This window comes from Suillus clintonianus, assembly GCF_016758775.1.
Source record: "Suillus clintonianus strain FC179 chromosome Unknown DEU56scaffold_112, whole genome shotgun sequence".
In the NCBI taxonomy this organism is placed as follows: Eukaryota; Fungi; Basidiomycota; class Agaricomycetes; order Boletales; family Suillaceae; genus Suillus; species Suillus clintonianus.
In genome coordinates this window covers 25,640-52,366 of record NW_024539336.1, presented here as the reverse complement: position 1 = coordinate 52,366, position 26,727 = coordinate 25,640, and the positions used below count along the sequence as shown (strand labels likewise).

At 46.5% G+C, this 26,727-nt stretch overlaps 7 protein-coding genes across 7 annotated transcripts; 4 read left to right on the top strand and 3 right to left on the bottom strand.

Annotated features, from left to right (window-relative positions):
• Window positions 1-79: 79 nt before the first annotated feature.
• DEU56DRAFT_917625 (kinase-like domain-containing protein) lies at window positions 80-1,310 on the top strand (the record flags this gene model as incomplete). Its single annotated transcript, XM_041358012.1, has 6 exons — window positions 80-223; window positions 278-343; window positions 397-579; window positions 629-727; window positions 788-991; window positions 1,044-1,310. The coding sequence occupies 6 exons, from the start codon at window positions 80-82 to the stop codon at window positions 1,308-1,310; spliced, it is 963 nt and encodes a 320-aa protein (XP_041203429.1).
• Window positions 1,311-1,525: 215 nt separating this feature from the next.
• DEU56DRAFT_760193 (uncharacterized protein) lies at window positions 1,526-2,149 on the bottom strand (the record flags this gene model as incomplete). Its single annotated transcript, XM_041350406.1, has 2 exons — window positions 1,526-1,603; window positions 1,664-2,149. 2 exons carry the CDS (start codon window positions 2,147-2,149, stop codon window positions 1,526-1,528), a joined length of 564 nt encoding a protein of 187 aa, XP_041203428.1.
• Window positions 2,150-4,146: 1,997 nt separating this feature from the next.
• On the bottom strand, window positions 4,147-6,436 carry DEU56DRAFT_917622 (uncharacterized protein; the record flags this gene model as incomplete). Its single annotated transcript, XM_041358011.1, has 9 exons — window positions 4,147-4,165; window positions 4,215-4,726; window positions 4,778-4,912; window positions 5,162-5,346; window positions 5,408-5,511; window positions 5,562-5,677; window positions 5,734-6,012; window positions 6,075-6,140; window positions 6,194-6,436. 9 exons carry the CDS (start codon window positions 6,434-6,436, stop codon window positions 4,147-4,149), a joined length of 1,659 nt encoding a protein of 552 aa, XP_041203427.1.
• Window positions 6,437-7,136: 700 nt separating this feature from the next.
• On the top strand, window positions 7,137-10,611 carry DEU56DRAFT_917621 (uncharacterized protein; the record flags this gene model as incomplete). Its single annotated transcript, XM_041358010.1, has 7 exons — window positions 7,137-7,151; window positions 7,198-7,232; window positions 8,130-8,280; window positions 8,341-8,449; window positions 9,918-10,079; window positions 10,140-10,312; window positions 10,384-10,611. 7 exons carry the CDS (start codon window positions 7,137-7,139, stop codon window positions 10,609-10,611), a joined length of 873 nt encoding a protein of 290 aa, XP_041203426.1.
• Window positions 10,612-12,475: 1,864 nt separating this feature from the next.
• DEU56DRAFT_873540 (uncharacterized protein) lies at window positions 12,476-16,372 on the top strand (the record flags this gene model as incomplete). Its single annotated transcript, XM_041355864.1, has 12 exons — window positions 12,476-12,610; window positions 12,657-13,028; window positions 13,078-13,271; window positions 13,332-13,497; window positions 13,549-13,621; window positions 13,679-13,697; window positions 13,755-14,005; window positions 14,033-14,149; window positions 14,209-14,394; window positions 15,319-15,990; window positions 16,038-16,155; window positions 16,201-16,372. The coding sequence occupies 12 exons, from the start codon at window positions 12,476-12,478 to the stop codon at window positions 16,370-16,372; spliced, it is 2,475 nt and encodes an 824-aa protein (XP_041203425.1).
• A 3,679-nt stretch (window positions 16,373-20,051) lies between these two features.
• DEU56DRAFT_760188 (uncharacterized protein) lies at window positions 20,052-22,693 on the bottom strand (the record flags this gene model as incomplete). Its single annotated transcript, XM_041350405.1, has 8 exons — window positions 20,052-20,548; window positions 20,654-20,720; window positions 20,883-21,248; window positions 21,330-21,479; window positions 21,606-21,892; window positions 21,952-22,071; window positions 22,168-22,245; window positions 22,468-22,693. The coding sequence occupies 8 exons, from the start codon at window positions 22,691-22,693 to the stop codon at window positions 20,052-20,054; spliced, it is 1,791 nt and encodes a 596-aa protein (XP_041203424.1).
• A 3,298-nt stretch (window positions 22,694-25,991) lies between these two features.
• DEU56DRAFT_745671 (uncharacterized protein) lies at window positions 25,992-26,198 on the top strand (the record flags this gene model as incomplete). The annotated part of the gene is made up of 1 exon (XM_041349161.1): window positions 25,992-26,198. A coding segment is annotated over one exon (207 nt), but the record flags the coding sequence as incomplete, so codon positions are not given.
• Between the last annotated feature and the right edge of the window lie 529 nt (window positions 26,199-26,727).

The window sequence follows — 26,727 nt, the reverse complement described above, 5'->3', positions numbered from 1 at the left end:
AGACTACTATAAAGCCTCAAAGCTTTGCGCTTCCTGTGGTCTCCACTATTTTCTCATTCACCCTAGTCTACCCCATCCAATGGCCTCCTCTCTCACCGACTCGGACAACACTGCGCATGACCTAACAAAAAGTGTTACCGATGAGGCAATCACCAACACATACTCCCGAGACACCCCTCAGGTATGGAAGGGTGTGTACGCATCAACAGAAGGCCAACAAGTTGTACGCAATAAACAGTGAGGATGGCCGTCAATTAATCACGCACGCTCTCCGCAGGTAGCCGTGAAAGTCATGATACCAATAATGGATTGTCCACATCATGAGGCGGGGGAAGCAACTCGGGTAAATTGACTCACCTCACAAATCAATTTTGTTTTTCAGTTGAATCTTTCCAGCGCCTCCTAAAGGAAGTTGTATCATACTTGAACCTCAACTTGGCCCAATTTATTGGTTTTTGTTACGAGGAGATGCAAGGTTGGATGCACGTCCCCTGTCTGATAACTCCGAGTCCGTTCTATGAGAACGGGTTGGAGAACATCGGAAACGATCATATCAAGCCTCTCAAGCCTCAGGATGCTGTGCGGGTGAAATTGGTATATATTCTTCATCATTTCGCTGATTGTTGAGGCAACTCTTAACCTAAGAGTGACCATACAGCTTAACGATGTTTTAAATGGATTAACTTATCTGCATGACCAAAATATCGTTCATGGCAACCTCAAACCCGTATGGCATAGATTTTTTATATGTTTTGCAGTACTGAAACTCACGCAACTCTTTTTGTAGACAAACATTTTCATTGACGATCAAGGCAATGCAGTGCTAGTGGGATTTGAGCTCACTCCGATGCCCTGGGTGAGGGCAAGGGACAGCAAGATGGGTGCGTCGTGGGATTCGGAGCGCTACTTGGCGCCCGAGTTGCTGTCAACGCCAAAGCCAACATTATCATATTCATCAGACGTCTGGGCAGCAGGGATGGTGGGTCTACAAGTACGTTCGCGGAACATTTTAAGCAAACGCTGGATTGTGATTGCATCCTTAGATTCTCTCTGGAAATATCCCGTTTGTGGAATACGAAGAAATTGGCGAAGTCATCAACACTTTGAAGAAGAAAAAAATACCCGAGGAGGCGCATTACCCTGACATTCCGGCAGATGCATGGTCTCTGTTTTTGTGTTGTTGGGTTATGGACCCGATCACACGACCGGCTGTGAAGAAGATATTGGAATACTTTGAATTCCTGTTTTTAGCCTTGTTGAATTCCAAAGCTTGTGACCATTTTCGGTTGCTTGGTTCTTGGCTTGGTTGATTCCCAATTTGAAAGAGTGGCCCGTGCACTCATTGTTTGTATAAAAGGACGTTGTAAATATTTCAAAACTTTACCACTCTGGCCTTTTGGCTTAGATCAAGTGTAGTATCTGTTCTTAATAGTTTAACCACTATTAATTAGATTCAGATCACATGTCCACTGAATTTTCAGCGGTGCACCTATAGATGTATGGTTCGCGCGAATATTAAATAAGATTAAATAAAATACGCTGCATCTAGCGTGACATTTGAACCACTAGGTACAGCCTCTGGCAATGATGTTGCAGCACATCTCTAAGCAAACCCAAAGCAAAGTAAGTCCTTGCACGCCTCTCCAAAGAAAGCGACACAGACCTGATCAACTTGTTCCTTCACAAGACAGTACTTCATGCCCCATTTACCCTTGCACTCAATACTCTTGCAGTAGGTGCATGTCCGCGCTTTGTTCTTCTTCTTCAGTGGGTCGCCATCACACTCGTCTGTGGCAGGGCACTTCCCAGCGCGACTGACCTCTGCTGCTTGCTGTGCTGACAAATCTCTCGGTGCAGTTGCTCTTGGCTCCTCACGACGGTCTCCGTAACTATACTGAAGGGCTGATTGTGCGAGTCGGTGGTCAGTGAGCAGCCGTTGGAGCTGCCAAGGATTTTCAGTGGGTTCTGGAGGGTTTCGGGGTGCGGAGACGGTTTCAGAGAGGAGTTGAGGGAGAGCTGTTGGGATTTCAGGAGGACATCCAACTTGAGATGTAAGCAGGGCAGGTATCCTTTGTGTTGCATCCACACTGAGGGTGACTGATGATTTCTTGTTGCTGTAGTCCAGCCACACTTTGTAGTGTGTCCGCATATGCTCAGGATGTTGAACATTCTAATGCTCACTACATACATGACATAAGCACGCTCATTTTCACTTCCTTCGCACGCAGTAAGAACCTCCCTCAGTGATTTCTATCAAGCTCACTGAGGTCAGTACCTACTATCCATAGTACCTACATATAACTAATAGCCTCTGTAGCCTCATGTACTCGCTACAGGTATATACACTCAATACAGTGACTTCTATCAAGCTCACTGAGCCTCGTGTACTCGCTACAGGTTATGAGCCCTGCTCACATTTATTAAAACTAAACTAGAGTACATGAAAACGAACTCGTCGAAATGTCTAGCTCGAATGCCAAGCTCGGAGACGACTTTCTCCATGTCCCAAAACTAGCTGCGGACGGAGAAAACTGGATGACCTATAAAGATAGGTTGTTGTGGTCTGTCGATGCCTGTGGGTTCCTTGGACACTTAGATGGGACTGAAAAGAAACCAGTAGATCCCTCGACATTGCCAACATGAGGAACATCATGGATACCCAGCACGCCAGAAGAGCTACGAGAGCTCTCAGTGTACAGGAGTGCCATCAAGGAATGGCGCATGGGTGAGGCTATAATGAAACAGCAGATAGCCGGCACAATCCCAGACTCCCTGTTTATTCAAGTTAAAGGCTTAACAACAGCAGGAGAAATTTTCACGCGCCTATCCAATCTCTTCGAAAAACGCTCTCGCGTTGTGTCCATCGAGCTACTGCGAAAGCTCCAGGACCAGAAGTGCCCTGCCAGTGAGAAGGGCAATGTACGAGAGCACTTTGACAAGCTGCGCGTCATCAAGGAACAGCTATCTTCACTTGGCCACGCACCAACAGACGAGAGCTTCGCGGCTATAATCATGAGCTTGTTACCAGCATCCTATGACCCCCACCTCTCAGCGCTAATGGTGTCCGCAAAAGTATCGAGCATTCTGCTCACCACGGATGTCTTGATGTCCACTGAAGAATGGCTCGTCGAGCGAAGACGCAGTGTATAACACCAACGCTGGCAAGCGAACCAGACACATAAAGGGAAACTGCCATGGCTGTGGCAAGTATGGCCACATGCAACGAGATTGTCGAGGAGGCAAAGGAGGCGAGAACAGGCCATACTGTCATATTAGTGCATTGATACATGGTAGTTACAAGATATATGTTGTGCATTAACCATTCTAAGTATGATGCATTACTGTGGTGCAATATCAGTGGCAAACCCTAATGCATTAACTTGTTCAGATTCAAGGTGAAAAAATTCGATTCCGGTATGCGCTTCTGCTATATAATAGCGCTTGCTGACATCTGCTGCCAGTTTCCCTCCTTTGTACTTGCCCGCTATCAGGAGTGCTCGGGCCTCTTTGCCACATCTGCTGGTGCCTTCCTTTCCTTTATTTCTCATGGTGTCACTTCACGCAGGACCTCCTCCGAGTCCTGTCATGGTTTCTCAGCTGCGCATTTATCCGAGTCGTCGACCCTTCCAACCATGTTAGGACTTGTCAATTCTCTGATGGCAACTGGCCACTAACCTTTCATATTGCCAGTGTTTCGGTTGCAGTATGAGGGGCCCCGGCTGTCATCCCAGTCTGGAACCTGATCTGCTAAGTACCTTTTGATTCAGAGTGGAATGACGACTCAATTGCGCTTCAGATATAATGATAGATTCTAATGTGAAACGGCGAAGGAGACACGACAAAGTCGCATTGGAAGTGTCGGGACCTTGTTGGCTTAGTTGTATGATTTTTTATCACATCTTCGTGGTCACAGGCAATGTCATTGTAAATTCACTACATTGAGTCAAAACATTGTACAGAATCAGCATGGAGCTAGTCACTGGGTAGTATTGCGCGCAATCAAATGAAGATCATCAGACCGAAGTTGAAGACAGTAGACAAACAAGATGAGTCCTGCGCCGAAAACGAAGAAAATGAGACCAAAGTTGAAGATGGACTAAGTGAGACGTGAAAAAACGAGTTCAACAAGTCCTTCAAGGACATGAATCAGGGCCGCCTTTTCTTCCTGGATGAACTTCAGTCCAGCTAACTCTAATCATAAGGCTGAAACCTACTTGTTCGTGGCGCTGATAGCAGTGGCTGCCTTCCTCTTCATACCACTGGCAGATGATACATTCTCTTTACCCAAGCCATTCTCTACCGCCGGGCATATACGAGATGTCGAAAATCCAATAGCATCAAGTGCCTGGTCACATTTTGATGGGACATGACGGTGCAGTGTTCGACGTGGGCCGTCCAAGTCAGACTGTGAGGCTAGGGATTGGTGCACAAGAGCCTGAGGTGCTGAAGGTGTGTGAACTGGCACGGGTATTTCAAGTGTGGTGATGTCTGGCTTTAAGCTGGTAAGTGTTTCTCCGAGAACGGGGTATGAAGGGCTAGGGCTTGAATGGGGCAAGAACATCTCGAAGTCACTGACTGTCAAAGAAAAATTGAAATCACCGTCGGAGCTTCCACTACCAACCGTCGACGAGAATAAAAAATCATCAAGTTCAGACCCAGGCCCTGAACTGAAGCTGGAAACATCAGGATGCGGTGCTAACAGAGGGAAGTTTAGACTGTCGAGATCCTATTTTGTGATGGTAGCGAGGAGCCTATTGAACTCAGCAAAATCGGCCACACTGAAGGCAGCTGGGAGCTGGGGGTATTCAATAATGTTATTGTCCCCTTGGATGGTGTCATGAATCGGAGTTGATGGAACACTAGGCACTGCTGTGAACTCGGCAAAATCGGCCGCACTGAAGGCAGCTGGGACCTGGGGGTATTCAATAATGGTATTGTCCCCTTGGATGATGTCGTGAATCGGAGTTGATGGAACACTGGGTGCTGCTGATGTGTCATCCATGAGTGATTAATCCTAATGCATCAAGGCCAGAGAACACGGTGCATTAGTAGTGTTCCTGAGTCAGTAATGCATTACTCACGAAGGTGTTAATCAACTCGGAGGGCATTGTAAGGTCTGATGTGGTGTTTCCCTGATGCATTAGCATAATGCATTACTCACCTCTTGCACCACATTATAAGAGTCATTCTGGGACTCTTCCTCGTCACTTTGAAAGTCCCTGCCATCTTCTGCCTTGTCCTCACTATCTTGAATATCCTCCCTTCCTTCAGCCTCGTCCACTCCACTGCGCCTGTCAGATATGTTGTCTGCCCTCGCCTCTAATGCCTCCATGTTGTCATCATGGGCTGAGTGCAAATTTCAGTTCTAGTCAGTCCATCATCTGTATTTAATGAACAAAACACTTACTGAGTGCCTCGTTCACGAATGTAGCATATGCAGCTTGAACTTCCGAGAATTTAGGGTAGTGAGCTGAGAAGTCTGCTCCATCTTCAGTATCGCCAAGGTGAAAGCTGAGGCTTGGTAAGCTAATTGACCCATGAGAGACTATGAAGAAACTTACTCTAAAACGACCGCTTCTCCAGTGACAGGGTTTCGTCCACCAGCAACACAAGTAAACTTGAGGCCCCCTGTTTTGTGAGACAGGTGCCGGAAAACACGATTGAGGTGTCCTCCAAGCTACAAAAAAGCCCTGAGTGATGCATCAGCTCACACTATCTATCACAGGAAGTCACAGCAGGTGCGCACTTTATTTTTGTCTCTTCGTCAACTTCCTCAATGATCCCGGCTTTGTTCCACTCGCGAGTTTGTCTCCACTTCTCTAGGGCTACTTGGTGCCTTTGCCTTACCTCTGCTTTTATTTCTTCAGGCTCTTTCAAATATTTATTATGGGTGACAATTCTTCGCATTAACAATTTGTCACCACGTGAAGTGATGGTCTTGGAGGCAATCAAAGCATCAGCATCGGCTTTGATGTGATCTTCATAATGCATATGTGAGTAGATTTCGACTTCCTGTGGAGCATGTGTCCCTCTCATCTCATCTCCAGCCAATATGGTATCAAGCCTCAAGACACCACCAGATCCGCCTGAGCGGCCAGACGTGCAACATTTGTACGCCACCGAAACCAGTTTTTAATGGCCTAAAATTTGTTTTTAACATGTTCGTGTATCATAATGTAATGATTCAACTCACAGATTTTCGTTTCAGGATTGCTTGTGCCATGTGAGACTTCTGTATATCGCTGAGCTCGCCTTCCTGTGGGATATCAGTTAGACGTGCTCTCTCCGGCCAACGGCTTAAAAAATCGTGGATCATAGTATTCCAAAAGTTGTGGTAAACCTTTGTTGCCTGACAGGCAATATAGGCAGTGAGCTGACTGTGGAGGAAGGCCTCCTCCTCAGGAGTTGTCCAAGCTTTTGGGCCACGACGAGGCATTGCAGTAAGAAATTGCTTTGTGGGGGGATTATCGAGGGGGCGGTGATTTTAAAGGTGGGCGACTGGTGTAGAAATAAAAAAAATAGACTTTTATCATATTCTACCGTGTACGAGTAAAATGTCCGATAGTCAAGGTTTCGCATTATGGTGTACATTCATCAGACGTGGTATTAAAAAGGTCAGTCTTTTCGCATTACTGTGTGGTCTGGACTCTGGATGCAGTATATTATACACTAGCCTCTTTGATATGAGCGTGAATTGAAAAAAAAAGATTGTAACAAAGTACCCTCTTCAATACAAGCGCAAATGAAATTTAGCGGTGACTTTCAAGTTCTTTGTCATGGGCGAAGGTTCCAAGGCCATCCCAAGGAAGTCGGACAGAAACCAGTGCCACCAGGTCCACAAGTCCCCAACTACCACATTAGTGGGGGAGGGCTTTGTCGTTTTTAAATGTACATCTGTCTCTTACATTCCTAACAGCCACTAACAGGCACTGTACAGTACATGGGGTTAATGTCAAACTCAATCTGCAATTGTTATACCCAGATCTCTTCTCTTCCTTGTCGGCCTTGAATGTGAGACATGGGCTGAGCATGTGAAACAACCATTTGGCTGAATGGCAATCGTGAATCCTTTCTCGCTTTTACACCATTGCACATTTTGACTATGACTTCTAACATGCCAGTGTTTTGTCCTGTTCATGATGGGCCAGTCGGTGAGTTCCTGCCTTCCACCACATCGGTGTCTCACCCTGTGTTTAGTGGAATACCAATCATGTGGCCCTCTACACGTTCATGTACGTTTGAGCGTCTGTCCTGCCGTCCCATGCACAGGCACGTCCGCACATTTCCGCTCGGATACCTACTCATAATGTGCCCTGACAGATTTTCGACTTCATGAAGAAGTGAGGGAGGTGTGTGCGGGCCGGGGTGGGCAGAGCCGTTGATGGAGACCATATCATAAATGCAGCGACGGGTACTGATATCTTGGTGATTACACGACAGACCTCTGCATCTGACAGAATGAAAAGTCACTTGAAGGTAATTAACATTTAGATGGTGTTGTTTCATTGACCTGATCCAAATATTGAATTGAAAGATTAGGACGCAAGCAAATGCATACCTCAACCACAACCTCCCCATGGAACCGACTGTATGAATGATAGCCCTTGCCTTGAATCGTCGTTTTCAGTGGGAAGGAGTGATGACGATGTCACCTATTACAGTCCATCCAAATGACCACCGTGACACAGTCTAGGACGCTGTGGACATGGGATAGGCTATTACAGGAAGTCGATGTGTTTGATCTTAGTGAGGTGCGACTGACAGTGGTCATGACGGTGAGGGAAAAGGTGAGGGCGTTGCTGTGGAATTAAGTCCACTGACTTCTATTTATTTACAGCTCCCAAAAGAACATGCCCTTCATCAACATTATGTATTCTCCACCGACACAATTCATTTGTTATCGCAACAGCGCTATGTGATCTAGCATCCGATTTTTTTCCGATGAACACCACAGATTATACGGAACCACAGAATAATGAGAATTGTAAGTGTTCTGCTTCACCTACATGACATCGGAGTCGTTTGTCTAATCTATATACTAGGACTCAACATGTCTTTCGACGATCGAGCTTGTTCGATCGATGAATACACCTTATGAGGTCAAAATCTATCTCATAATCTTTTAACAGCCGTCTTCATCGATTCTTCTTGTCTTATCGAGGCTTCCTTTCCTATTCGTACTCCAACTACTGCGTCCTTGCATTCCACGCTGAAGTCAATATAAATATCGGTAACTCGGTGCCACCTTATTCACCGGGAAAGGCTGTATACATGGGCAGCGTAAGGCATTGTATGCCGACGATCCGGTTAATCCAATATGTTTACTAATCTTTGTTCTAGATCGTGACGGCTGCTGGTTGCAACATCGTGCATTTATCATTATGCGCGTGCGAACGAGATGGCGAGTATGGCATTTCGAATGGCGAGAAGGATGAGGATGCTCCACTCGGTGAGGCTGGGCGGTCTTGCCACTGCGAAATAGATGCACATACATTCGAAGTTCCAGACGTCGACGATGTGAACAGAAGCCTTGGCACTTGAATGAGCGCCCTATCAATTCCCTGGTTCTCACAAGGTGAAGAGGCTCAGACTAGAAGACTAGAAGACGAAGGGAGAACTCAGTCTTGATTAGAAAGACTAGACTACGACAAGTCCATACCTAGAAGACGAAGGGAGAACTAAGTCTCGTTTAGTATGGGTATACGTGAACGTGTATGAAACGTGTATCGGTAAATGAATGATGTGTATGTAAAAGAAAGTATGTATGGTGAACATACATGGTGATACTGGTGAAATGTATCCTCTGGTTGGCACACTGGTTAAGATCGAACTGGTCAGTATAGACATAGAAGACGATGATATATTTGATTGAAGGGAGTGAACAAAAGAAGAAAGGTACCCAGGTTCAGACAGACTCATTGCAACATTGTATGTATCGTCAACCCGAGATCATGGCATCTTCTTACTCGATGAACCACTGAAACATGAAATGGACGCCCTACGTTCATCTGAGTGTGCAGGATACTCACTGAAATCTTTGGAACAAGGCTCAGAAATAGCTTTGTTCACCAGCTCTTGTAGCTTTCAGTAGAGTCAATATTTTGTTTTTTTGGTGACCTGATCTTACAATTTGATATAGTGATTGGGCCACCAGCAGATGTGATCCTCAATGACAAACTCCCCGTCGAACTGACCTTCTGGGGGTGAACACCCGTCTTTACTATCCTGAGATCACTAGAAGCCAGACAAACTATATCCATTCTGTCTTCTACAGTCGCTGGACGCACTGGCAAATGTCTTATATCAACACTACGCTGGAACAAATAGTCATCTCGCACGAGATATCCGCAATATCTGACCATGACTACGAACCCGAAGTGTTGAAAAGGTATGAGAGATGGTTTCGACGCAAGTACATGCGCTTACCTCGGATTTGAGATGATTTAGAGGGAAAGCTGTATCGACCCACATGCCATTGTATCTATACCATGGCCGTATCAACTTACAAGCCATTGTACCAATACCATGATGAATTTGAGCCAACCAGTCAAATATGCTGTGGACGTAGAATCAACAAGCGGAGCGACTCATGGTTGTGGTGATGGTGAGGGAAAAGGTGAGGGTGTTGCTTTGCTTATATCGAGTGAGGGCGATTCTGTGGAAATAGAGTCAATGACTTCTTTTTTACAGCTCATCAAATAAAACATCCTTTGTGAAAATTCCTACCCGCTGAACCGGAAACCAGTAAGTAGGCGCATACATTTGGTAGGCAGTGGCAAGCATGAAGTACATCAAATACCTAAAACGCTGCTGTTGAATCCGATCAATCGCACTATTGCAAGCACAACGCTCCTGGCCAGATAGATGAGGTAAGTGCTCGAATTCTCTATTCTACTACTTCTGCAGTTTTCTTACAGGCGCCCAGGACACTCCCAGGACACGTTGGGCAACACATCCGCTCTTATTCAAGAGCGTCGAGGACAAGGTCAATCCTGCTGGTCTCATTGACGATAAATTAGTCAGGTCGGCTGGCAAACTCGAGCTGTTGTCGCGTATTTTCCCCCAATCCTTCTCAACAGGTCACAGGGTGTGTCGCTTTCTGTGATTACCCAAGCTGTGTTGATCATTCTTTCTATCAGGTTCTTATTTTCTTCCAAATGACGAAGGTCATGGGAAATTCTTGAAGATGATGAACTGGAAGTATCTTCGCCTTGATGGTAGTATGAAGACGGAGGAGCATGCCAGGTACGATCCACCCGTCTCAGCACTCAATGTACCATCTCCCACTCCTCCACAACCCATGCCAAACAGAGTCTTTAGGCATCTTGCACACTGTCCAATTACACGTTCACTCACAACACATGTTTGCTGCATCCGGAAAAGTACTTGATAAATCTCCCTCTGATTCTTCGCGACCTCCGCTCACACGGCGCAACTCTACGTGATCACGAGGTCCACAAGTCTATTGGAGGTCTTGATGGTCGAATCAAGCACCGTAAGCTTCTTGGTCGCCAGGAGGTTGCCATGAATGAAGCACATGAGAAACATATCCAGCAGCACATGGCAGAGCAGCAAGGTCTCGTTTTATTGGTGAAAAACCCCAACATTTAAATCAAATATACGTAAATGGTATTTTCATCACGACTAATCCCAACTACGCTGGTCGATCTCAGCTCCAAGAGTCCCGGAAACTTTAAGAACAGCGGAAGAAACTCGGCGAGGCTCAACTAGATAGATTAAAGTTGGCTCATGGGTGGGAATAATATCCTTGCTAATTGGCATCTGAAGCTCTGCTTCGACATCAACAACTTGGCCTGCATCGGAGTAGGTCTTGATAATAAAGCCATCAGAAACCTGAAATGCTAAAAATTGTTAGGTCAATTGTTGATTTTTCATGGGATGGCGGTATGGCCGTTGGAATAGAAGAACACCAGATTGTAAGCGAAAGCAATGACTACGCGATGAGTGTCATGAGTGCAAATGAACATGCGATGAGCATCTATGCTGTATGACCGTGACGAGGAGCCTGAATATTCCAAATCAAGTGAAATAGTACTATGGCCAATGACTCAGCTCCAAATTGGCTTCGCTACTTCGCCTCGATCAATAATGCGGTGGAGAAGCGCCACTCCAACTTTAAGCGACGTAACAGCAAAAACCCGGTTAGAAAAACCCTCGATGCTTTCCTCAACATTAAGCCTAGAATCATTTTAAAATTTAAATGACTGCAGCGAAGTTCTAGCTAGACTTAAACCAATGACTCACCAATTGTTAAAAACACCAATATATCGCCCACGGGTTACACAATAATATGGTGACAATGGTGCGGTGTCAACTGGTACATTGTACAGCACACCGCCGTAAAGATATAAGTCACAATCATCAGTGAGAGATCTGACAATCTCTTTGTACATCGGGTCATCCTGATGGACCCACACATTCTGTGGCTCTTGTGCCAAGTATGGCGTAGCATAGTAGCATAAGTATTCCGGTAGTTGAAATATAGCAGTTTCCGTGGCAGGAAGCACAGAGTTGGCTACTAATTGTCTCGAAGCTCAATGTCACACAATATTGAAATGAAAGTCAGACTCACGCTCCGGATCATACAATATAACCGCTGACTTGGATTCTGGTGGGCTTGAAACATGATTAGTGTTTGCCATCACTAGAACTCAAAGAGGGCTTGAGAGTGACACCAATAAAAGAGGAATGGTGCACAAGTTACCCGGAGATCCGAAGTCTTGAAATGGTGACACTTCTGTTAGTGGTAGCGAGCCTTGATACATGGAAAGAATGAGGGGGAAAGGATGATGACTTCACAGCCAAGGAAGCACCTTATAAGTCTGGCCAATGTATTGCATTACTTCCTCTAAGCTTGAGTAATGCATTTAGATCGTGAACATAATGCATTTGGATGACAAATGTAAATGCATTAGTATAGCGATGACTCAGCGATCGATCAGCGCTCAGCCTGCAACAGCACATGCATATACCAGCAGGTTGCTTCCTCCTAGTTGTCTATTTGCTCGTGGATTAAGCTATACATCCAGAACCTGTCAATTCTCAAGTCGGGCCAATGTCTCAACATCTGTCATTCACCAAACTTAAAGGATGTGGTGCAGCAAAGCGGAAAAAGGTCAATATCTATACCCCCCAGCTTCCAAACACATCAAGTGTTCATGAGACATACACCTTTGTCTCTTGAAAACAAGGGTTCAGAGCACACAGACCTCATGTCACCGTGAAGCCCAGTACATCTTCAATCCAATTCGTCGAAGCAATGGACTCGATAATGACTGACTCACACACGAATCACGACTTTGCAGATTTTACTGGTGCGGACATAGAGACTGAATTTTTGGAGACTGAACTTGAAGATGATCCCAAAACCAAACGCACACCTCTTCAATCATGGAAAGGCGAACACGACACTGTCCTACTCGAGCTTCTGCGGCATGATGGACGGGGTGACTACATGAACCTTTGTGTCTGTGGAAGTTGCCATTTCGGCCTCCCAGAATACCGGTGTATTGATTGCTTCAGCGGGAAATTGTTTTGCTCAGCATGTATTGTGTCTTTGCACGCCAGGAATCCCCTCCATCGGATTCGGGCAAGTTTCTGTATTCATCACCTTGACCATACTTATGTTTGCGCAGAAATGGACGGGATCTTCATTTGCTGCTTTGTCACTCAAACGGCTCGGCTTACGGGTACAACTTGGCCATCTGATTGAAGAGGAGTGCCTATTGCCCCAACGGGCATTCAATGACGACTTTACGCTAATTCACACCAATGGTATGCATGAAATCGGACTTGATTACTGTGGTTGCAACACTGCGCAGATACATACGACGCAGCTACTTCGTGTAGCTTGGTTTCCAGCAACTACATCAGAACCTCGAACAGCAGCTACATTTCAAATTCTCAAACAGTACCATCTGTTGTCCTTTGAGTCCAAGGCATCCAGTTACGAGTTTTATCACACAATTACACGACTTACAGATAATACTGGTCTTCACCCACACAAGGTATGTGATATACTTCAAATCATCTTCTAGCCGCTTAATCCATCGATAGAAACGGTACGAAGCCTTCTTGCAGATGGTTCGAGAATGGCGCCACCTGAAGATGCTTAAACGTGCGGGTCGCAGACATGATCCAACAGGTGTGGAGGGAACGAAAGAAGGAGAGTGTGCTGTGGTATGTCCCGCTTGCCCCCAGGCTGGAAAAAACCTACCGGATGATTGGCAGGATGCGCCAGATGACAAGCGGTAGGGATCTTTACTCTAGTGTGTGAGTCCTTGATTAATCACTCACAGTTCCATTGTCAGATGGTTATATTCGCTCTTTGTCGCGATTGATGCCAATTTTCGCCTGAAGAGGCGTGCTATTTCAAAGGACAGCATGGACCCTGGGCTGAGTCAAGGATGGGCATATTTTGTGGAGGAAACGGCCTACAAAACTCACTTGCAGCAGTATAGCGGGAAGCCACAGGAGGTGCTTTTTTTATGCTTCCCTTATATATTGTGTCTGACCTCTTGTGCGCAGAAGAGTACCTGTTCTTCTCACAATGCTGTTAATATGGCCGACACGAAGGCATCACAAGGCTTGGCTGCAACAGGTGTTGGGATGATCGATTGCACATGACACAATATGAAATTACCGAACGGTGTTGGAGATTTACAGAAAGGCGAGAGGTAAGCTGCTTGCGATAATAAATGTTCCAAAATGCTAATCACTGCATTCATTTTTAGGTACATGAATATGGACTATCTATTTTTCTCCGCGCTCAGTCAATGGCGTGTTGATGTTCTCAACATTTCGTACAATATCGCTTGTCAATGGCACAAGCATATCTGGCAGTGCATGTCAACAATGCCGGCTCATCTTCGACTGGATCACGCAAGTAAATTGGTCCGGTTCTTTGTTCCAAAATTCCATTTACCCGCCCACATACTGAAGTGTCAGTCAATGTTCTCCTTCAATTTTTCCAAAAACGTTGGGCGTACTGACGGAGAGGCTCCCGAATGAGGATGGTCGAATATAAACCCCATAGCGTCGAGTACCAAGGAAATGGGACCAGGGTCTCGAAGGGACACCCTGGACGACCATTTCGGCGATTGGAACTGGAAGAAATTAGTTGGCCTCGGTACGTGTTCTCTCTCATTACAACATTAGCGTGATTCTAACTTTGTGCTACTGTGTCAGGTGCTACTCTTCTTCGCAAGATGAACGAGGCTAACGAGGAACATGAAGCTCACGCAAATGCTTTCGAAGAACTCAACGGAGCCTTGAAGCTGGAGACCACCACAGGATGGAGAGAAGATGTCGAGCTTTGGGAAGAAAATCCCAACGACATGTCTGTGCCCAATCCGTTCAAAATGAAGGTTTCGAGTAAGTCAATCACATCTCCGAATGTCGCATAATTCTAATAGTTTGACAGCAATCACTCAAGCAGCAGTTTGACTCAAATTGGTCGAGATCGAAGCACATCAACTTTGGGAAGGAAACAACATGTCGCTACACATAGATGTATCGCCCAGTGTGTTTATCACTGTAGAGAGTGATATCTCTACAGGCTCGTATCCCCTCATTTATACATCGACCTCATCCCTATCCGCACTGTAGGCGCGACTTTCCCGCGCCTTCCGCAGACCTTCCGCAGACTCCCGTGCTTCCATCGGCTTTCCTCAGGTCCATCCATCCATTGTCTATTCGGTCCATAGGTGCGTATTACATACATATATTGGTTTTCTGACAGCTGCTGTCTCCTTACATACATCTGTGACATTCCTCGGCCGCGTTCCCACGCTTCCGCGCTCTTCGGCCGCTTTAGGACGCTTTTCGCTCCCTCTTCGCTAGCTATCCTCTATATCTACTGGGCTTTCTGACAGAAGGTTCCTACTTATGCAATCACCCTTAGAAGAGTTCAGCAGTTTGAGCTATGTCTTAGAGAGCACTTATCTATAGCCAGGAGTCATATTCTCCTTCCCTTAACAGTCTATATTCATAATACATTCGCTTGATACCCATTCCTTGCGTCCTACACGATCCTAGACATCCTTCCGCACTTGCACTCTACAAGCGCCGTGTTCCGCGCTTTTTGCGCATTTCCCGCGCCCTCCGCATACCTCGCGCGTTCCCGCGCTTCGAGCGCACTTAGTCGCCCGACTTCCGCCTGACTCAGCTTCCCCTAGAGGTCGAACATATTGCCCTCACATCAGAGCAGATTCCTCCAAGTCTGTTCGTTGTACCCACATCGCAACTGGAATTGACCTTGAAAGTGAACAGTGAGTAGTACTACCATGATTTTCCTAGTATCGCTAAATAGCCTTAGGCATCGCTTCAAGTCGGATTTTTCTCTGCAAGGAGGACACCAGACAGATAGACAGAAGACCTTCCTTGTGCGGCAGCGGAATGCCCTCCAGTGCAAGGTGGATGCATGGAAGGGAGTGCAGCTGCTCTACACTCCAGCGGCGCAGTTTTTATCATCCCGTCTGGAAACCGTCGGCATTCCAGACAACCCAGAGGACATCAAGCTCTTCTTACCATCATCATTGACCGCTGACACCATATCCTGCAGCCCCCACCTTCTCACAATCGAGTGGGAGCTTCAAATTGCGCAGGCAGGAGACGCACTGGACGAGATCAGACAGAGTCTTCGACTACGTGACTACATGTACACGTTCAAACGCAACTGTATTCGCGGACAGAGTGCAAACACCCGTGCACACAATGTGCTTGGTCGAGTAGAGGCAAGGGCTGCAGCCGCAGCTGACAGATATCGTGCGGCCCATACTGCACTATCCTCCCTCGCTCCTGTTCTAAACAAGGTAGGCTGGAACGTTAAACTTCACTCGCTGAACAACAAAGACGATGTGCATGGGATGACAGTCCCCAGAAAAGGAGAAAGTGAGGGAAGAAGGCAGCTCTTGTGGATTTGGGTGGTGGAAGGAGTTGGAGATGATGAGGATGAAGTAGTTCAGGATGGTACGGTTCTTCTCTCAGCTGAAACTCAATGCTCACCGGATCAACAGGTCTTTGGGTGGAGTGGTGCAAAGCTCGTGCTAGGATGATGCGCTGGAAGGAAGAAATTGAGCTACTGCGGGAAGAAATGCGTCGAGTTCTCCAATTTCTCCAATGGCATGCGCTCTGGTGGGACAATATGGCTCATTTGCGCACTCTCGCGGGGGCTGAAAGGGAAGGGGTAGTTGCTTATGCCACTCGCCAGGCTCAAACATGTTGCGACCTTGGTACAAAGTTCAAGGTTTTGTGGGCACGGCATGTTACTGCCGCTGGCCAGGTGTTTTTGGATTCGTTGTTGTTCCACCTTCCAGATCTTCATACACCAGAGATACAGCCTGTTCATTGATGTACTACTAGCCGCCATTCAATATAATCTGAATTCTCGCTCGTACAAATCGTAGGGGCGATGTAAATTAGTTCCAAGCAGTTTTTTCCTTCAGTAATGACATCACTCCAGGACTTGGAGAAAGTGCCACGTGTCTGAAACATATGTGTGATGCATTTATCTCGTCTTGTAGTTACACTCGATTAATGCATTTACCTGCACCTGGTAGTTACACTCGTTAATGCACAACAGGTAACTTGTAACTACACTACATAATGCATTAAGTTGATGTGATGTTGTGGCGAGAAGTCAGATGGAAAAGGCAAGGACAGGAAGCCTGAGACTGCAGCCAGCTCCAAGGATAAAGGAGACGACGGGCCAGAGGGTGTTTGGCTAATGGATGATACAGATGAGGTGGGAGAAGAGCAAACATCATTCACTTATGCGACATTGGCCATCTCCAACTCCCAGCGTGAATCGTGTACCAAACTATTCGATTCTGGTGCATCAAGGCACATGTCGTTGTACCGCGATCTGTTCCAAGACTTCGTCAACATCCCACCGAAGCCTATAACACCAGCTGACAAACATACCTTTGAGGCCACTGGTAAAGGGAACATTCTCATCATCCTACCGAACGGAGAGTCGAGTTCTCAAATCCTCCTTAAAGACGTCCTATACGCACCCAAAATGGGTGTGACACTCATCTCCATTAGTCGTCTGACCGCAGCCGGATATGCAGCGCTATTTCGCGCAGACACGTGCAAGATCTTCAATGACAGGAAGAATCAGCTGGGGGAGATACCAATGAACAAGGGCTTGTACTGTATAAAGGGCATTAGGAAGCCCTTTGCTGGAGTTGCAAAGACAGAGGAGCAACTTACTATGCGGGAGGTACACGCCAGACTTGGGCACATTGCCCCAGAGAGCATTAAGCGCATGATCAAGGAAGGCATCATCACTGGAATCGCATTGGACCCCTCAGACGCCACAATGGACAAATGTGACTCGTGTGAGTATGCAAAGGCCACGCACAAGCCAATCGGCAAGGTTCGAGATCCCCCAAGACGCGAGAAGTTCGGGGACGAGGTGCATAGTGACCTTTGGGGGCCATCTCCAGTCAGGACACCTGGGCACAACGAGTATTTCGTGTCATTCACTGATGACCATACAAGATTCTCTCACCTGTACCTGTTGCGCACGAAGGATGAAGCCTTCAGCGCGTATAAGTCCTATGAGGCCTGGGTGAACATGCAGTTCGATACGAAGATCAAGTGCTTTCGATCTGATCGTGGTGGAGAGTTCACTGGTGATGAGTTCACTCGTCATCTCAACAGCAAAGGCACAGAACGGAAACTCACCGTCCACGGCACACCAGAACACAACGGAGTCGCTGAACGACTCAATCAAACCGTTGTTGAACAGACATGCGCCATACTCCATGCCAGTGGACTGCCCAAGTTCCTCTGGGGGGAAGCCATCATGCACGTTACATGGCTGAAGAACCAAATGGCGACTCGAGCACTGGACAACAAGACTCCCCATGAGTTATTGTTCAAAATGAAGCCCAACCTCAAGGATGTACCAGTTTGGGGTTGCCACGTCAAGGTTCACTCAATGAACGACTTGAAGCTCAATATGCGAGTGATTGATGGCAGATGGGTGGGATACGACCGTGACAGCAATGTTCATCGAGTCTATCTCCCAGACACCAGAAGAATAGCTGTGGAAAGGAGTGTTACACATATTACAGTAACTTATACCCGTATTAGACGGACAGCTGAGGGTGACAATGTACCAATACAGACGGGCCAGCCCATGTGGGCCGAAGCCGGTGATTGTACCATGATAGACGAGTGGGCCGAGGTTGGTGTGTACCTAATGCAAATGGATGGGCCTGTGGTATATAGTATAGATGGTAGTATACCAATGTACTATATAATAGATTATGAATGGTGGTGTGTGATGGAGACAAGTGGGCCGGTACATACTATGTGCAATGGATGACGAGTGGGCCGAGATGATAGGGCACAATGGAGACAGGTAGGCCGGTAAATGAGGCACAATGGAGATGGGTGGGCCGGTAAATGAGGTCCAATGGAGACGAGTGGACCAGTAAATGAGGTCCAATGGAGACGAATGGGCCGGTATATGTATGTAGCACAATGGAGACGAGTGGGCCGGTATATGTATGTAGTACAATGGAGACGAGTGGGCCAACAAGGGATAGGGTGCAGTGGAGACGGGTGGGCCAGTAAATGGGGCACAATGGAGATGAGTGGGCCGGATGATATGCTATCCGGTGCACACAGGATATACCACCCAATACTGTGTCCATCTGGTACATCTATCATACAAATCTGGTCAGAGTTTAAAAGTCCGGTTGCAAGACCATAAAAGACCACAACCGGACCACAATAGACCGGACCTCCATTGCCAGTTGCCAGTTGCCTAACTTTTGTGAAAAATGAAACACCGGTCCAAGATCAGTTTCAACCGGTCCATTGTAGAACTGGTTGCCAATATATGGGTAGTACTCATCTAGATGATTCTATTGTTGGTCTCACCTTGAAAAATGGTCGAGATTTGGGAAAGATATAAGCATTTTAAGAATAGCTCGTATAACTGATAAAGACCAATTTTTCCGGTTGTTTGCAGTCCTACAACTGGCCGGTTGTACACTGGTTGCAACCGGGACCGGTCCTGTGGCAATGTAGTACTTCTTCCTACAATTCTAATGGTGGTCCATTTGTATTAAACAGTTAAGATTTGAGTGAGATATGAGCATTTTAAGAATGGCTCATATATCTGATCAATACCAATTTGTCCGGTTGTTTGCAGTCCTACAACCGGTTGTACACCGGTTGCAACCCGGACCGGTCCTGTGGCAGTGTAGTACTTCTTCCTACAATTCTAATGGTGGTCCATTTGTATTAAACAGTTAAGATTTGAGTGAGATATGAGCATTTTAAGAATGGCTCATATAACTGGCAAAGATCAATTTTTCCGGTTGTTTGCAGTCCTACAACCGGCCGGTTGTACACCAGTTGCAACCGGAACCGGTCCTGTGGCAGTGTAGTACCTCTTCCCACGATTCTAATGGTGGTTCATTTGTATTAAACAATTAAGATATGAGCAAGATATGAGCATTACAAAAAAGGCCTCCCAAACCCCGCCCTGCCTACTAGTATTTTCGCCACAGCCTCACAAACATGCCACAAGGTTGACAGGGCTTACAAGACTAAAACTACTAAGTAGTAGTCTAGTTACTTGATAGTTGAATGTGATAGTCTATGGGGATGGGCAACGCCTCTAAGAAAAGTGTGACATTATGTAATCAAAATTGTAGTAGTACGAGCGGCAAACTGTGGCAAACTGTGTACGGCGAAGCCTTTCGACACTATCAAGATCGTAAGTACCTATAAAAATGCTGTATCGTTGAATTATAATCAATTCTAAACATTATGCATTAATAGCCATGGTCAACAAAACATAAGGGTCACTCATCATCATACTCATCCTCACATCCAGGCATCCCCTGAGCATTGTTACTACCGTCTGGCTGCTCCATCGAGTGCTGTGTATCGTTTTTAGGGTGCGTTTCACCTCGTACGTAGCGCCCAACTGCATCCATCAATACCTCAACCTTTTTTGCTTTTCCTGATGGCATGTTTTTTGCAGCAGGCACATCCTTGTCAAATCAACGATGCCACTGGATCTGCAGGTTAATTTTGTCGACGCGGAGCTTTTCGACTTCTGCAAGGGTCAAACGAGGCACAACTGCGGTGAGCTTAGCCTCTGCAGCATCCCGCCGTTCCTTCCTCCGCACATCCAGCTGCTTGTTCTTCCTCACCCGCTCCTTATCATAGTTAGCCTGCGCAACCCGCCGTTTTCGCTCATCACCTCGTGTATCAACAGCGCAAGCCTTCTTGAGCAACCTCTTTTGAGCCCCAGGCCGAAGGAAATTCTGTATGTAGGTTCCTGTCATGTTCTTCTTGTACATGAACCGAGAGTTGAGGTGTGACAAGGACATGTGCGGTGCTCGCCGCAAAGACGTACGGACTGTCCCTAGGGCGCCTTCGTTGTCGTCGTTTGTTGTTTTCATGTAAGCCATCTCTCTTTGAGCAGCGGATGACTTATCTATCACTCCACCAGCAGTGAACTCGCCACAAAAGCGGACCCAAGTGTCAAGAGCACCTTCCAAAAATGTGACAAGAAGACGACGAAGGTGAGGGTAATTTTTTTGGTCTTGGGCGATTTACTGGATTGCGTAGACTGCCTCTGGACGCTCAAATGGCCTACCATCCAGGGTTGCTGTTTCGTGAGAGGCGCTCGGACCAAAAACAAGGTCAACATCCGCAATGAGACACTGTAGGTGAGCGATGACCTTGGCATGAATGGGCCCCAGGTCCAGTATGTTGGTGGATGAATTTCGGATGGTTCATAGATACGGATGGGTGAGGCATTGGTTGTATGATGCCCAGCATGTAATTTCCTCCTCCGTCCTGAGACATGAGAAGCCTCAGAAGACATTCTGCTCCATGTTCGTGTGCGTCCGGCTTTCCTTTTTAAACAGTACGATCTCCAGGAACTGCATGTACCAAGATTTGTGAACAAGATACTCGCATGCGGCATCACCATGGCTGTGGTAGCGAGTGTTACTTGTGTCGGGCCATTGACTGGTGAACCCTAACTCTGTCTCGAGATAATATTGAAGGGAGTCGTGTTGGCCCTTTTTGTCGTCCTTGTGACGAAATACGCTGCCCGCAAGATCCAAAGTCTTCTGCCCACCTCCTGTTGACACCTGAACAGCCCAATCTTTGGCTACTGAGGAACCCGCTGATGCTGCAGCCGAATTGTCCTTATTCATCAATAGGACAGGGCCGTCAACACCGTTCTGTTCCCATCATGCTCGCATCCTTGTATTCCCCCCTTTAGCTGCATTTAGCTCCTTATGCATGCAGCAGCCTGCCCACACGAAAAAGTCCACGGCCTCCTTTTCGGCACTTGAGAGGGATGCAAATTCCTTCTCTCCAAAGGTCATGCGCAGTTGACGGATGGCTTTGCTAAAATGGAGCTGCCGCTCATCTGGAGAAAGCAAATCCCATTGCTGATAGCCGCCCTCAGTCTCGATAATGTTTTCCATCATTTCCGAAAGTAGATGTACGACATCAGCCGGAGGTAAGCAGGCGAGTGCCTTTTCACCACGAACTTCTCACTCGCATTCTCGTTTCCACTCTGCGAACAGACGAACAAGCTTCTTCTGGTCTTCAGCATGGTCTGTCAACATTCCTTTGACTTTTGGGGCAAAATCCCGAATGTCTGCAGTGTTGTGACCCCCCATGACATCATTGTAGGTGGAGTACATTTCATTAGCTTGATGTTTCCACCCTTGTAACTGAGTCTCGCTGGTGTGGTTGACTTCATGCAGAATTCCTGCCAATCGAGTCGCAGTTTGGCCGTCCGGCAGAGTAAGAGTGACATGGTGGGACTGGTAATTGATATTTTTGTGGGTGGTACCATCTCCGCTTAATGTAACTCCTGTGTCGCAGGGGTTGGGGTCAAAATCTCTTTGACTCTGAGTCAAACAACTTGCATACCTCTTGCATGAGTGATCTCGTCGACTAGCTGTGTCTCCGCTGCAATGCCACCTTCAGTCACCATCCGGCGAATACTGCGCTGGCTAACATCTCCCTCCACCTCAACACCTAATGCCTCCGCTACCACATTGATTGTGGCATTGATGCTCCGAAGAGGTATGTCCAGATTTGCGACCAAGTCTCGCACCATAGCACGGGATACATTTGTAAACGCACCTTTCTCCTTGAGAGAAAAGGTGCTGGCAGCTTCGGTGGCAAGGATATCCCGTGCCTTCTCATTCGCGCGTGTTTTTGCTGCCGAGGCACGTGTGACGCGCATTACGAGTGCGTGGTTTCATTTGGTGAGCGACTTGTTTTTGTGGTGCAGGTGGCTGATGCTTTGCATAGCATTATCGAGATGCTCCTGTGTCTTCTTGGCTACTGCTGTGATCTCTGCATTTGACGACTGCAACGAGTGCATCTGCATCTGCAGACTTGCAGCAGCATGGTCCTTTCGTGTGGCCCGCTTGCGCTCACTTCGGTAGCGCCTCTCGTAAGTAATGGCTTTCTCTTGTTGCACGGCAAGCTCATTTTGTGTCCGTGTTACAGGTCTAGGAGTGGTGTTGCCGAAATTTGGGTTATTCTCCTTTTCTGTGTGCGTCTTTGAGTTTAGGGATATAAGGTGAGCTTTTTGTTTGCTAGATCGTTTCTTCGAGGGATTATAACGGTCACTTGTAATATATCTCCGTGCGATGAGGGCCATTGTGCTTGGCTTGACGCGTCAAAATGTGACGCGTCGCACTTAATCTTAATTAGTCAGCACATATTTGGTGTGCTCAAAGATCGCATGGCCACAGACGATTCAGTCACACTATTGTGGTCAAATTGGTACGAGGGGCTTTTTTTTTTATCCCAACTTTGTATTCTCTGAAAAAAATCAGGAAAAAAGCTGCATTCTACCCCATTTGAAAATAGGATCACTGCGAAAACAACACCTTTGCATGTTTTTCCTCATAGAATACAAGCATTATCATATTTAATGTCCATTTGCTTCCAAGGTTTTTTGTTACGACGTGAATGTTAAACACTACCATGCGATATTTCTGCTAGACATTGATTCCAGCTGTAGAGCAGGAATTGGAAATCACTGTCGGAGTTTAAAGTTGGCAGGGTCTTGCCCATCCCCATAGTCTACGCTCAATAGTCTTATCAATAGTTGTGTGCCTGAACTTTCTTGAACACACCACTTTGCAGTATTTCGCTTATAACTCACTAGGATCTTAACCAAAAAATGTCATGAGACTATGGATAGACTACTGTTGACAAGGGCTACAACTTTGATTTTCATCGAAAATATCCCACGGTCTACCCTAGTCATTCCTTATCATGGTCCTTAATCAAAATCTTAGTCCCTAATAACCAAAAACTCGGAATTTCATAGTCTTTCTTTACTATTTTGCTGTTTGATTATCACTGATGTTTCGGATTTCTTTAGCTTGTATCTCAATCATATGATAACCAATTGACAAAGTAAGACTACCAATACACTCACATTGACTAGGACTACAATCAGTGTTAGACTAAGAATACCAACAGCAAATAGTAAAGAAAGACTTTATGAAATTTCGAGTTTTTGGTTATTCGGGATTAGGATTTTGATTAAGGACCATGATAAGGAATGACTAGGGTAGACCGTGGGATATTTTCGATGAAAATCAAAGTTGTAGCCCTTGTCAACAGTAGTCTATCCATAGTCTCATGACATTTTTTGGTTAGAATCTTAATGAGTTATAAGCAAAATACTACAAAGTGGTGTGTTCAAGAAAGTTCAGGCACACAAGTAATATGACTGATGTTTCCTTAATTTTCCTTAGCCAATTTACACTTACATAATTCTACTTATTCCATGGGACTTAGAATAAAATACAATACTTCATAAGTCTAATATGATACTCTACCATTAGGATTTGATAAGGAATGACTAGGGTAGACTATGGGAACTTTTTCGATGAAAATCAAAGTTGTAGCCCTTGTCAATGGTAGTCTATCCATAGTCTCATGACATTTTTTGGTTAAGATCCTAATGAGTTATAAGCGAAATACTAGAAAGTGGTGTGTTCAAGGAAGTTCAGGCACACAACTATCGATAAGACTATCAAGCATAGACTATTGTATTCAACTATTGTAGACTACTACTTAGTAGTTTTAGTCTTGTAAGCCCTTGAGAAGAAGTACTGCACTGCCACAGGACCGGTCCCGGTTGCAACCAGTGTACAACCGGACTGCAAACAACCGGAAATATTGGTCTTTGCCAGTTATACAAGCCATTCTTAAAATGCTCATATCTCACTCAAATCCTAACCATTTAATACAACTAGACCACCATTAGAATCGTAGGAAGAGGTACTACATTGCCACAGGACCGGTTCCGGTTGCAACCAGTGTACAACCGGTTGTAGGACTGCAAACAACTGGAAAAATTGGTCTTTATCAGTTATACGAGCCATTCTTAAAATGCTCATATCTCACTCAAATCTTAACTGTTTAATACAAATGGACCACCATTAGAATTGTAGGAAGAAGTACTACATTGCCACAGGACCGGTCCCGGTTGCAACCAGTGTACAACCGACCAGTTGTAGGACTGCAAACAACCGGAAAAATTGGTTTTTATCAGTTATACGAGCTATTCTTAAAATGCTTTCCCAAATCTCGACCATTTTTCAAGGTGAGACCACCAATAGAATCATCTAGATGAGTACTACCCATATATGGGCAACCGGTTCTACAATGGACCGGTTGAAACCGGTCTTGGACCGGTCTTTCATTTTTCACAAAAGTTAGGCAACTGAAACTGGACCGGCCTAAACCTGCCTGAGGCAACTGGCAAATGGCAACTGAGGTCTAGTCTTTTTTTATCAGGTTGTGGTCTGGTTGTGGTCTGGTTGTGGTCTGGTTGTGGTCCAGTTGTGCCCACCCATCTTCCATTGCACCTGGTACCCCCGGCCCACCCGTCTTCTATTGCACCTAGTTCCCCCAGCCCACCCGTCTTCCATTGCACCCGGTACCCCCAGCCCACCCGTCTTCCATTGTACTTCGCATACCGGCCCACTTGTCTCCATTGCACTGTGTACTCTCGGCCCACTCATCCCCATTACACCCATCTCCCTGGCCCACTCGTCATCCATTGCACATAGTATGTACCGGCCCACTCGTCTACCACGGTACAATTATTGCCATGGGCCCACATAGGCTGGCCCGTCTGTATTGGTACATTGTCACCCTCAGCTGCCCGTCTAATATGGGTGAATTCACTGAAGGGGCTCACTTTGGAGATGAGAGGAGCTGTGGATGAGATCAAATCCTATCTGGTGGATGCAGGAGTACCATCTCTTAATGAAGAGCAGAGGGCGGTCTTTGATGTGGTGGTTGATGACGCAATGCAACGTAATGAGCAAGAACCTGGACACGTGCACTTTGTCCACAGTGCCGGTGGATGTGGCAAGACATATCTCCGCAAGCTCATTGCTTCAAAACTCCATGCTGAAGGCAAGATCGTCCTATGCGTGGCTTCCTCTGGCATTGCCTCTCTCCTTCTTCCAGGCGGACGTACAGTTCATTCACGACTCAAGGTCCCCATCCCCATTCACGAGGACAGCTCATGTCGCATCAACAAAGGTGACATGGTCCATGAGCTTCTCAAGGCCACCTGTCTCATCATCTGCAATGAAATTCCAATGTTGCACCGTCACATCCTGGAATGCCTTGACCGCACGTTATGTGACCTTTTGGGTGTCGATGCTGATTTCGGAGGAATAAGCATGCTCTTTGGAGGAGACTTCAGGCAAACTTTGCCGGTGGTGCCTCATGGATCCAGGGAGCAGATAGTGGGTGCTACCTTTTGCAGATCTCGCCTATGGCGAGATCTTCGCATTTTTCACCTGAAAAGAAATATGCGGCTTGGTCAAGATCCAGCTTCAGATCAATTTGCGCAATGGCTCCTTGAGATTGGAGCTGGTAGGGACACAGGGGTAGATGGCACAGTGACTCTCCCTGCTCGCATGCGCTGCAATGACAACAGCATCCGGTCTCTCATAAATGCCCTATACTCTGACCTTCTGCCCCCTGATCATCCTCCCCTGGCTGACTCCTACTTCCTGGACCGCACCATCCTATCTGCAAAGAACACTGATGTGGACGAGATAAACACCACAATCCTTGACTTATTCCCTGGAGAAAAGATGGTCTTCACCAGCTCAGACTCAGTGAACGAGAGAGATTATGACTACATCCCCTTGGAATTCCTTCACACCCTCACTCCATCAGGCTTCCCTGTACACAAATTGGAGGTCAAGCAAGGTGCTCCTCTTATGCTTTTGCGGAACTTGAACCCCTTGCAGGGACTCTACAATGGAACCCATATGATCCTCCTATCTTGGACCACACATGTTCTCAGGTGTCGCATCCTCAGGGAAGGAAATGATGGTGTTCACCATGAAGAAGAGAACACTGTGCTGATTCCTCGGATCACTCTGGATGCAAGTTCTGACGAAAACCCGATTCCTCTCAGGCGTCGTCAATTCCCAGTTCGTCTCGCATTTGCCATGACAATCAACAAGGCTCAAGGTCAGAGTGTCAAGTGGGTCGGGCTTAATTTACGTACTCCTGTGTTCAGCCACGGACAGCTTTATGTAGCTTTGTCTTGCTGTACTCACCCAGATAGAGTGTTTGCTATTTTCCCGGAGCATGAAGAAGGGACAAATTCAACGAATGTTGTATATACAGAAGTGCTTAGAG